This window comes from Amyelois transitella, chromosome 25 (genome assembly GCF_032362555.1).
Source record: "Amyelois transitella isolate CPQ chromosome 25, ilAmyTran1.1, whole genome shotgun sequence".
Lineage (NCBI taxonomy): Eukaryota > Metazoa > Arthropoda > Insecta > Lepidoptera > Pyralidae > Amyelois > Amyelois transitella.
This window is the reverse complement of record NC_083528.1, coordinates 2343356-2356388: the sequence shown is the minus strand read 5'-3', so window position 1 is coordinate 2356388 and position 13033 is coordinate 2343356. Positions and strand designations below refer to the sequence as shown.

The window sequence follows — 13033 nt, the reverse complement described above, 5'->3', positions numbered from 1 at the left end:
TGTAATTTCTGGAACTACTTACTTGCAAAGGCGATAAATTTTATTTATTGTCAGAATGTTTAAGACATAACTTAATTTCGGATAAATCACACAGATTTGGTTTACAACCAAAGTAAATGCGATACTTGTTATAATTGTGACATAAAGAAATAAATAAAATTTTAAAAATGCTATTTATTCTACTACCATTAGTTTTATACATTGCATTAGGTTCCATTCATTTATTTGGTTTATAAGTATGTCAATATTTTCACTATAAATTATACTCATACCATTAGATTCAGAATGAATTTTTTTCTTTCGTTAATGTTATTTCAAATCTTGTAAAATGTATAGTACACCAACTCAAAAACTATTATCATACTCCTGTGGTAAGTCCCGGTACCGTCCTCACCACTCTGGAGAAGAGCCCGGGGCCCCCCCATAAATTCTGGATTGGGTAAGTCAGGTTTTTACACTAAGTGACTCCCGTTTGACCTTCGTAACCTTTGAAGGGTGATGTTATCCATTGACACAATGGATACTCACTTCATCACTACATAATATAAAATAGGGGTATTGTCTCTGTCTGTTTGTATGCGCCAATCTCGGAAAGTTATGGACGGATTTTGTTCCTATTTGAAATGTTGGAAAGAGGGTTTTCTGAGGAAGGTTCTCTATAAATGTTACATTTCGATTTTTATTAGTTCTATAATAAATACATTTTATTTAAACAATTTACCTGCACAAATCTCTCAATTCTATCAATAAGCCAACGTAGCTGAACGTAGTCCATCAGTCTTTCCAAGACTGTTACTAGCTCACAAGGAGCTGAAAGTAGTCCTTAAATCTTTCAAGTTGGCTCAGTCTAGCCCACAAGGTATATAGACGTGACCATACGTAATATGTATGTACCTGCACCAGTGATATGTTGCCGACAACCATGGAGATGACTTCCCTGGTGGACTCCATGTTGCCCAGGTTCGCTTGCGTGGATAGTCGGGAGGCTAGGCACATGTCCAGGTTACCTGTGGAAAATGAATAAAATGAATAAAATGAATAAAATGAATAAAATGAATACAATGAATAAAATGAATACAATGAATAAAATGAATAAAATGAATAAAATGAATAAAATGAATAAAATGAATAAAATGAATAAAATGAATAAAATGAATAAAATGAATAAAATGAATAAAATGAATAAAATGAATAAAATGAATAAAATGAATAAAATGAATAAAATGAATAAAATGAATAAAATGAATAAAATGAATAAAATGAATAAAATGAATAAAATGAATAAAATGAATAAAATGAATAAAATGAATAAAATGAATAAAATGAATAAAATGAATAAAATGAATAAAATGAATAAAATGAATAAAATGAATAAAATTAATAAAATGAATAAAATAAATATGTATATACGGGACAAATTACACAGATTGAGTTCGCCTCGAAGTAAAGTCCAAGACCCAGACCAGCCGGAGAAAGTTCGTTTCTCATCATGCCCTGATCGGGATTCGAACCCGGGACCTCCGGAGTCACAGACAAGCGTATTACCGCTGCCCCACAGAGGCCGTCCATATAAGAGTATAATAATAGTGTCTAATAATGTTTTTCTACTAGTCAAATAAGAATTCTAAGATATGTAACAGTTACAGTCACTATGTAATATTTGATTGTATAACAAGTTGTATAAATTATAATCTATATAATTCAATGATACTGATACCATTATAACAAATAGAAGCGTTTTTGTAATAAATTGTAATTGTATCGCGAATTGTGTAATAAATAGAAGCGTGGCTATTTTTGTATATTTATATAGATTTTAACTACTACGATAAATATGTATAAAAGGTGTTTTTAACGTGAGAAAAATATTAAAAAAATATAAGATGTGCCAAATTTCATTTTCAAAATATGCAGATCGTAAAATTGAGTGTGATATTGAATTTATGATTTGCATATATCTCTATAAATCACAATTCCATAAAAATGTCATACGGCTGAATGTGGCCTTTCAGTCTTTTTAAGACTCTTGGATCTGTCTACTACGCAAGGGATATAGACGTCACTATTTGTATGTTGCACTGATAAAGCTGAAGTATGACAAGAACAACATCACAGAGGATTATAAATTAATTATTACTGATTGTAATGGCTGATTCTTACAAACAACAAATTTAAGACTGAACTTGAGAATTTAATTTTTTTTTTAAACATTATTGCTGTGTTTTTTTTTGGAACAAACGGTTGCTTATCGTGAATCATGTACAAAATATAGAGCAGAATTTACAACACAATATGACTAAATAATTCTAAGTTAGTTTTACGGTGCGTCCTTTACTCATGCGCCCGCGCCGATGATCGTGCCCGAGACTAAACAAACTTTAATAATGATGACATAATTTTTGTAAATAAAGAATAAAACCACGGTATGTCATATCATCAAATAAAAGCATAATAAAAAGATTATTTAATAAATTAATGATAAGCCGTTGTCTCGTGTCTGAGTATGAGTTTAGATATAATGTCTTTCAAACGACCTGGGCGGTTGGACGCAATTTTTTTTTGGGTAATTTTCTGAATTGCGGAAATAGTTTTGTATTCTTAGAAGTATAATTCGACAGTATAATGAATGTTCGGGGGTTAACCAAAGTTCAGAGTTTATACAGTCATGCGTCTTAAGTCAAAATTTAACGTGAAACTATCAAAACTCTTTTCTGTTTGTACATTAGTTTGAGTGGTAACGTAGGGAAAAAATCATGAAGAAACATGCATATCCAGGCAACTTAAAAATTAGATTAAGTTCGGTTCGAATTTTTGTTTATAATTATTATTATAAACTTTACGAAACATACATATAGTCTCTAATCCTTTGAGAGGTAGACAGAGCCAACAGTCTCGAAGATTGAAAGGCCATGTCCAGAGCTGTATGGTTTCATAATGGAATTGAGATTCAAATAGTGACAGGTTGCTAGCCAATCGCTACAAGTGGAATCCCAAGTTTATAAGCCAAATCCTTAGTCGCCTTTTACGACACCTATGGATAGGATGTGGAGAGGTTCTACTTTAAAGTGCTGGAAATCACACGGCATAAAAACTTATTTCGGAGAAAAGTCCGAGCGACAGTCTAGTTAGTAATAATCTAATCTCTTTTCAAATATTCAGATTAAACGCTTAAATACAAACCAATGTTTTTAAGAGTAGATACAATTTTTATCACATTATTTTTTATGTCAAAGCAGATTAGGTATTATAAGCATGTCGACAAACAAATTTTGTGTTGTGTTATGTTGAGTACACTGAGTACATAATTATTATTACTATATTACTTCTATCGTTATGTTTTTATTACTTCCGTGTTTATTACTGTTTACAACAGTCAATGTCTCTTGAACCTCTTGTCTTGTGAAACTCTTTTGCCAAATAAATTTTATAAACACAAAATATCTCTTCACTTGTAGATTATAAAAGTCTATCAAGGGAAAAGCTAATAAACTTGGTATTTATCTTTTAGGCGATAAACTAGCAACCTGTCACTATTTGAATCTTCCATTACATCTGAACTTTCCTTTCCTTCTTTTTAAGACTGCTGGCTCTGTCTGCCCCGCAAGGGATATTGACGTGATTGTATGTTTTTTCTTTTGTATAGGTAATTTGTATTCTATTTATTCTTAAAAATAATCTAAGTTCCATACAGCTGAACGTGGCCTTTCAGTCTTCTCCAGACCGTTGGCTCTGTCTATCCCGCAAGTGATATAGACGTGCCTACATGTATGTATATGTGACAAAACAAACGGACATCGACCTCAGATTTCAAACAATAATTGCACAATATTGGTACATGATAACATTGTCCTTAGACAATAAGCCCTTGAGTAATTACATATAGGATGGGGAATACCCCGGCTATTAGTTTATCCCGTCTTCGGCCGCGTTGTTTATACAATAACATTGTTATGTTTCATCAATTTTCATTAAGTAAGCACTTATGTCCTGAAAAAATTAACGATCTGTTGTATTCATTCAAAGTCCGATGTATAAATATAGTGTATAACTTGTCTAAGTTATGTTATGATTCAATTATTTTATTCCAACAAGAAGCCCTACTTACACATACAGGCGTGATAAGGGAATATTGTGATGTGAAAGAAGATGTAGTTAGAGGAATAGAAAAGGGTATGTTAAGATGGTTCGGTCATGTGGAGAGGATGAATGAAAGCAGGTTGACTAAGCAGATATACAAGGAGAGTGTGGAGGGAAAGGTCGGAGTGGGAAGACCTAGACGAACGTATCTTGATCAAATTAAGGACGTCCTGGTAAAGGGTCAGGTCAAAAGTACCCGAAACCGCCGAGCTTGCATGAAGAGAGTTATGAATGTGGATGAAGCGAAGGAAGTATGCAGAGATCGTGGCAAGTGGAAAGAGGTAGTCTCTGCCTACCCCTCCGGAAAAGACGCGTGATTTTATGTATGTATGTAAGAAGCCATACAGCTGAACGTGGCCTTTCAGTCTTTTCGAGACCGTCGGCTCTACCTTCCCCGCAAGGGATATAGACGTGACTATATGAATATATGTATTGTGAAGTACCGAGAACCATGCTTCTATTTATTTTTTACTTATCTGCTTCACACGAAATAGGTATAGGTAACTTGTACATTTAAAAACAAGGTCTAAGTAACCATTTCCTACCTTAAAACACTTGTCATCAAATGTAATTCACGTTTGAGCGATGTATAATTGTGCTAGAGTCGAGGGCAAGTGGTTATATGTATACGTACAGTACGTAATGACAGATTCTTATCAACAATAGGAGTATGTATGTTAGTATGTATAGCTGTGTTCTGTTATATGTATCGTCATTTTAGAGTTGAGGAGTCAAAGTTTTCCTTGTTGGATAATTCACATATAAATATAAAAGAAAAAATTGCTTTTATACCCGTGCAATTTTCGAAAAAATAACAAACTAAATCATTATAGGACATTTGAAACATCACAATAATAATTGTCATATCTTTTGGTTTCACAACATTGGTTGACGTCAAATAAATAACTTAAAACTAAGTTTACTGCCGCTTCCAAAGCGTCAGTGCACAAGAAGCGGTAACGATCTGCACTGCAGCATTGTTTTCAATAACGTCAATTTCACAATTATCCATACAAAGAATTTTTTTTTACATTTGTTTTGATGAATTGATTAAATTTAAATTAAAAAAATTAAATTATATAATTTATGTCAAATTTTAAATAAATTTATGTACATAATGTACCAACACTGGGGCCATACCGTGGACATTACCAAAAATAGCACGTAAGTTGTTCTCGCCTTGTATATTTTGAGTGTGTAGAAACTTAAGGAAGAATTAACTATGGAGGGATCGTGGCAAGTGGTAAGATTTAGTCTCTGCCTACTACTCCCGGAAAAGGCATGATGTATGAACGCACAGAAATTATAGCTGGTTTTGATTTGACTGTCGATTACCTATTTAATAGCAACCTATATTAATTGTAATAAATATATATGGAACATATCACACAGATTGAAATATTTATTTAATAGAAGGTGAAGCTTACCTTTTAACCCTGATAGCGACGGAACTAGAACAAATATGGCCGAGACGTTGACAAACACGTCCCAATCCTGCAAAAAGAGATACATTTGAATTGTTTGTTTGAAACTAGATATTTATTTTGTATATAGAAAAGCAGTGTAAGTATATAATTATCCTTTTTGCATAAAAGTATCCTCACTTTTCCTCTCCTGCGCAGGAAACCATGGTGCCCCTTGACAACAACTCTGAATTGGGTAAGAATTTTACACGCAATAACTCCGTAACCTTTTCAGAATTTAAAAACCGTCATAAAGTATATGTATTATCTACATATAATTTATGGTCATGTGGAGAGGATGAATGAAAGCAAGTTAACTAAACAGATATACAAGGAGAGTGTGGAGGGAAAGGTTGGAGTGGAAAGACCTAGACGAACGTATCTTGATCAAATTAAGGACGTCCTGTTAAAAGGTCAGGTCAAAAGTACCCGAAACCGCCGAGCTTGCATGCAGAGATCGTGGCAAGTGGAAAGAGGTAGTCTCTGCCTACCCCTCCGGGGAAGAGGCGTGATTTTATGTATGTATGTATGTATTATCAACATTTCTTGTAATTCCCACACGTCACTTATTCGACCTCAAAGACGTCACATCAAATTGAAACGCGGGCGGCTGGTAATGCTCTGCCGCCGCGCCGCAGTGTGTCTTCATTAAAGTGTGTTTTGTATTACAAAATTAAAAAAATTCAAAATTTTTTTCATTACTATAGGAAACTATATATCGCTTAATAATTGTCAAAACGTATGATTTAACAACATTGGTTGACGTCAAATAAATTACTTACAACAACTATTACAACTTGGTGCACCCCTACTTTGGAAACTTCGCTATTTCAAACCTGCTTTTCGTGTGCTCAGGCCAAAATATATGTACCTTGACAGTTCCCAAGACCAGGCCTGCTCCGATGGTGCCGCAGCCAGCTATGAAGAACGGAACAGCCACCTGCATCAGGGTATTCCACCATCTTTCTTCTTTTTTCTGTAACAATTATACATTCACATATAAAGAATAAGTCCGCCATTGTAAGTGATTTGTCTCTTTTACAACTATGAAGTTACTATTTTCATGTTACTGTGTAAATTTCTATGCAATAAAGATATAAAAATATGAAGTTTACTCTGTGTCTTATAATAACTATATATGCCTAAAGTGTAGTGTATTTAAGTAAATTCAAATAAATGATTTATGATTAATCTGTGTCGGAATAAAAGGCTATTTCCTTTTTTTTTAAATAAATTATTATAAATAATACCTTCCAGGTGCTTATCTCATAAATACGAAAGTGCAAAGGGTGTGCGAATGTGTGTGTGTGTTTGTTACTTTTTCACGCAAAATCTTCTGAATGGTTTTTGACGATATTTAGTACAGGGGTACTTATAAAATCACCTTTTTTATCCCGAAATTACGAAGGAAGCGTAGCTAGTATTAGATATTATAAAAAACGAAAATCCCTGCTCATCCCTCCAGGAATCAACGCGTCCCTTATTCGGAGGGGTGGGAATCCACGGAAAGTGTGAATGGCTTCTATGATTTTGATCAGAGGTTAAGTAATGTTGGATACTGGATACTGATTACTGGATTTCCGATGACTACAATGTGAGCTGGCGTAACACAAATAAACACTTAAATTAATACTAAAATATTTTACTTTATAACAATTACCACTTAATAAGTGATTGGTTAACATTGTATTTATCCATTTGAAGAGGTTTAGATTGTTATTCGTATTAACAGTAAAAGCTGATAACAGGATAGAATGTTACTTGAGCCTCTGTAATAAGTGACATCAATAATAAAATTATGTAAACGTGATACTTGCGTGAATCGCACCATCGTTGATTATAAAATACTTATTTTTTTTTAAATTTCCATTTTATAATAGTTTGGGTTACATTTGACGTCAAGTTTGACGTGAGCAAAATGGTAATTTTTTTTAATATTAAGGATGTTTTAAAAAAAATTAGGTTCAAAGTAATTTTTTTTTATAATTTTTACCGTATATTTAATAATTTTAATTTTACTTCGTCTTAGAAATACTCTAAGACCTATTTTGACATATTTCGTTTTGAGTTGGTATTTAATTGAAATTCGTGGACACTGACTTCCATATATACAAAGTCGCGTATATATAGAGGTCAGTGATCTATGGGCTATGGGTAGGAAAAACTTATTAGTGCAATATCAATTTTGCTTGTCTTGTCTCTAGAAAAGTCATATTCGACAGGATTTAAAAAGAACTAGCTACCCGTTAGGTATAAAACCTTCCGCAGAAAACCTATTTTCCAACATCTCAAACGGAACAATATGCGCCCACAACTTTTCGAGATTAGCACATACATATAGACTTTTTTACGAGTAGGTACATATGTAGTGAAAGTAATTAAAGATTGAAAGGATAATTGATATTATTTTTCCTGGCGGATCTGAATTAAGTGAATTATACGTTTAGTGAGAAAACGTGATACGTTTATCTAAAGATAATTTATATTAAACATAAATATAATAAAATCATTCAAATAAAAAATAATCAGTTGTTAAGCAAATTACGAATACAAGTAATCTAGCTGTAATACAATAAAGTCAGATAGGTGATTTCGGTGTAATATTTAATAATACAAATTACATTAGCAATAGGTGCGTACGTGTATAAGTAAAATTATATAGTTTTAATGTTATTGATTTATTTTCTAAAATTTTACTCTATTGGCCAAGCTGATATTTACTAGGCACTTTCTTTCTTTCCTCTTGGGGTCCTCACTTTTCTGGAGAGGAACCTAGGGTGCGCCTTTACGATTATCCCCTGAAGAATCATCTCCCATGAAGCATCTCCCGTCGGGTCTACCGCAACGTTGCAGGGAAACCTAACTCACATTGGATCATGGTTTCACATTCAGTTGCCTGAATGTGCAGGTTTCCTTGCGATGTTTTACCTTCACTACCTATAAGAAGCTGATGTTTGCTTCATGATATCGGAATTTGACGCAACAACTATAGATATACCTTCAGGTTATTTCTTCCTTTTCAAGTGATTATGAACCGCCTTCATAGTTATTGCAATTATGTGAAAATCATCATTCCTAAGTATTTACTTTAACATATTCATTTTTAGCTGCAATACAACGGGTCGGGTAATCCTAGTCAGTCATTATTACCTAGAAAGCTTGTTTTAAAAAATAATTAAATTAAAAAAAATAATTTTCTGTTTTTTTTTCAATGTCGAAATGCATCCTTGAATCATTCAGTACATCGATTTTGTTGGTATCGTCTTGTTTTTCTTTTTTATCATGAGTTAAATAGTTAAAGTTTTTTCATGCATTTAGATTTCAAAACTCATATGCTTTAGGTATTTCCCGAGTTAATATATAATTTGGTTACTAAAATTTTTCTCTCTCTCTCAGTTATAAGATTAAAAGTGCAATGTGCGCTAAATGGTGTAAGTTTGATATTGATTGGTTTAGGTGTCGTTTATTTTTAAGGAATATATATATATATATATACTTACCTTTATTATACATATATACCTACATACATATATATCTGGCATTACCTTTACAAAATGTCAAGCCAAATTTCTAATTAAACCGATAAAATTGCATCGTGTCATATCAAATTTTCAAAAGTGTGTTTGTGCTATAAAACAGTGACATTTAGTGATAAATGAAATTCATAACGAAATTATCTGAAAATACCTGGACCCTTGGTGGCTGCATTTCCAAAGATAGATAATAAAAATTAAAACTGTAAGCAAACTGTAACATACATACATACAAATGGTCACGTCTTTATCCCTTGTGGGGTAGACAGAGCCTTGAAAATACTGATCGGCCACGTTCAGCTATTTGACTTAATGGTAGAATTGAGATCTAAATAGTAACTGTAACTGTATACATACATATGGTCACGTCTATATTCCTTCTGGGGTAGACAGAGCCAACAGTCTTGAAAAGACTGATCGGCCGCGTTCAGCTATTTGGCTTAATGGTAGAATTGAGATCTAAATAGTAACTGTATTAAAATATTGGATATAAGCATGTATAAAACGAACGGTAAATGAATCCGTATGGTTCTAGCAACATTCGGTAGGTGGTCCAAAACTCTTTCAAAGATAGATGAAAACTGTTTTAAACCAAATATGGTAAACATCTTTAGAGAATAAATCCCCTGGGTAGTTGATGATATCTCGCATACCATTATTTCCAGATTCATTACCAGATGCTTTATTCTAGATGAAGATGTGTAGTACAGTGTAGATTTAGATGTGTATTATAGGTCTAGTACAAGATCATACGGCTTAAATGAAAATACATATCATCACGTCTATATTCCTTGTAGGGTAGACAGAGCCAACAGTCTTGAAAATACAAATAGGCCACGTTCAGCTGTTTGGCTTAATGATATTAGAATTGAGATTCAAATGTTGACAGGTTAGCCCATCGGCTAAAAGAAGAATCCCGAGTATATAACTCTATTCCTTAGTCGCCTTTTACGACATCCACGGGAAAGAGGTGGAATGGTTCTTTTCTTTTTTCTATTAGTGCCGGGAACCACACGGAACAAGTTGTTGGAGAAAGTAATAGGAAAAAGTATAAAAGTATAAGAACATAAATAAATATAATAAATAAATAATAAATATATACGGGACAAATTACACTGATTGAGTTAGCCTCGAAGTAAGTTCGAAACTTGTGTTACGAGATACTTACTCAACGATACTATATTTTATAATAAATACTTATATAGATAAACATCCAAGACCCAGGACAATCAGAAAAAGATCTATTCTCATCATGCCTTGACCGGGATTCGAACCCGGGACCTCCGGTGTCACAGACAAGCGTACTGCCGCTGAGTCACAGAAGCCGTCAATATACATAATATATAACATACCCCTGACAGTGGCTGTTTCTCAGCGTCCGCATCATTGAGCTTCTTATCTGGTGGGTCTCCGGGACTCTTCAGCTCGCCACCGTTTATAGAAGCCATGGTGTACGTGCTATCAGGGCCACCAATGTCATCTGGAACAATTCAATTTATCGTTAACTATCACACCATCGTATCTTAAGATATTATATTATTCATGAATGAGAGTTACAAGCAGAATTTACCATGACCTTCAAAATATAGGTTCATATTCGCCATTTTGTTTTCTTATAAATTGAATTCAATGCCACGACAGAAAAAAAACGGAGGTTCTGTTAAATCCGTTTTAAAAAGACGTTAAAGTATGAATAATAACATTTACTTCACTATTTAATTCACATATTTTTAACTACATATAAGTATATGTTATGTCCGAATCTGTAAAATACTGAATTTTGTATCTGAATAGCTATTAAATATATTTGCAATCAGTTGGTTATTAGAGATAAATGATATAATATATGTATATCTAAGTTGTAGATATTAGTCATTGATTATGTCGCCAATCGTAATAATCCTGCAAAGATTGTGTCCGCTCAAATAAATAGGTCCCGATTCATAATAATCTGCAAATTTATTATGGTTTTTTTCTTAAAAAAATGATGATAAAACTACTTCAATTAAGTATGTATATTTAAATAAGAAGGCACGAACTGACTTGTTGAGATATTTGAAATTAAGGTAGGTAAGTTTTTATGTTATCTAGAGGTTTCTAAAAAAAATTTCCTAAACGCCCACGAGAATGTTCACCTTTGGTGCGAGGGAACTCTTGTTATATTCAGTGTCCGTACAGGCTAAATTCTGATTCACTGATTGAATTTTTAATGAAACTTTTTTTTAATGTATAACTTTTAAACCCGGGTCACATTAAGAGTGAAATTTGGTAACTAGAACCCTTGATGTAATACCATAAAATACTCTTAAGAACGCACAAAAATTCGGGCAAGAGCTAGTATGAAATGAATATTAGGCAAAAAATAGGGATACTTTTCAAACCTGGAATATAGTTATAGACGACGGTAATGAAACGTTAGGCAATATAATATTATTATACCTCTAACGGATTTTTTAATCTGAATAAGTCCAGTTTAAAATCAAGATTAAACTTAATGAGAAATAATTGGTGATAATTAATCGTGTCGATTGGGAATGATTTCATTAGAACAAAAGATTATTATCTAAAATCTATAATCGATTTTTTTTGACGTTTGACAGCACTGTTGCTTTATCGAGCGCCACATATGAAGCCTTCGATAATACAAAAAGGGGGCACTGGAATGATTTGATCTTCCTTTCTTTAATTGCGAGGAAAGTCAGAATCCGTATTTATAAAAAACCTATAAAGTACCAACTACTTAGAAAAAAAATCATCATACAGCTGAACGCGGTCAGTCTTTGCGAGGCAGTTGGCTCTGTCTACCCAGTAAGGAATAAAAACGTAATCATATTTATCTGTGAATCTATTCGTAAGTCATCTTAAGAGGAATGTCACACAATTAAAAAAAAAACTGATGATAGTGAAGTCTAGTTTTATTTTTTTCTATTTATCGACTTTTGTTAATTATTATTTTTTAAACTCCAACATGATATACCTATTGATGGAGACACTATGATTGAGTAACGTTACGTGCGTGAACGGTAAGACATTGACCTCTGTATACACGTATCTAATAGGACAGTCAGTTATTGAACTACTTAGGTACTTTTATATGTCGCTAGTTGCAGCTCGAGTTTGGCTCCTGTGGGAATTTCCAAAATTTTTTCCTTAGTGGATAATAGTGCCGTGTGCTTCCCGGCACCAATAGAAAAAAAAAAGAACCACTCCATGTCTTTCCCATGGATGTCGTAAAAGGCGATTAAGGGGTAGGCTTATAAACTTGGGATTCTTATTTTAGGCGATGGGTTAGCAACCTGTCACTATTTGAATCTCAATTCTATCTTAAAGCCAAATAGCTGAACGTAGCCTATCAGTCTTTTCAAGACTGTTGGCTCTGTCTACCCCTGTTTAATCGATTTCATACAATCTTGATAATATTATTAAAATTGGAGGAGGACTTAGTAACAAGGATAAACTATTGCTGTTTCGCTTTTTATCATGACGTGAAACGGGATAGCGATAGTTTATCGCGCGATAAAAACGTCGTCGCGCGTGCCATTGCCAGCCCCGGTGAAAACTAACAGTGATAAGTTGCTAGTGATAATGAGGAAAATAAAATTTCTTATTATTTATGTAAGCGCACCTACGTGTAATTCGTTTTGATAAAAATCATAAGACAATAAAATTATGATTTATATCTAATCCGTTTTCTTTATCAAATTAAAGTATCGAACATATGGCCGTAATAATAAAAAGACCATATATTAATATTTACTAATATTATAAAGCTGAAGAGTTTGTTTGTTTGTTTGAACGCGCTAATCTCAGGAACTACAGGTTCGAATTGCAAAATTTTTTTTGTGTTAAATGGACCATTTGTCGAGGAAGGCTTTAGGCTATATTAAATCACGCTGCAAC

The 13033-nt window shown here is 33.2% G+C and overlaps 1 protein-coding gene across 2 annotated transcripts in view; it reads right to left on the bottom strand.

Moving 5' to 3' along the window:
- Nucleotides 1-13033, bottom strand: part of LOC106142781 (solute carrier family 41 member 1) — a 50335-nt gene that overhangs the window by 8082 nt on the left and 29220 nt on the right. For both annotated transcript variants that reach the window (XM_013344683.2, XM_013344684.2), the window contains exons 3-6: nucleotides 10486-10613; nucleotides 6472-6576; nucleotides 5565-5631; nucleotides 895-1007 (exon numbers count right to left, since the gene is read on the bottom strand). In XM_013344683.2, the coding sequence (XP_013200137.1) occupies nucleotides 895-1007; nucleotides 5565-5631; nucleotides 6472-6576; nucleotides 10486-10613 (413 nt within the window). The remainder of the gene's footprint in view (nucleotides 1-894; nucleotides 1008-5564; nucleotides 5632-6471; nucleotides 6577-10485; nucleotides 10614-13033) is intronic.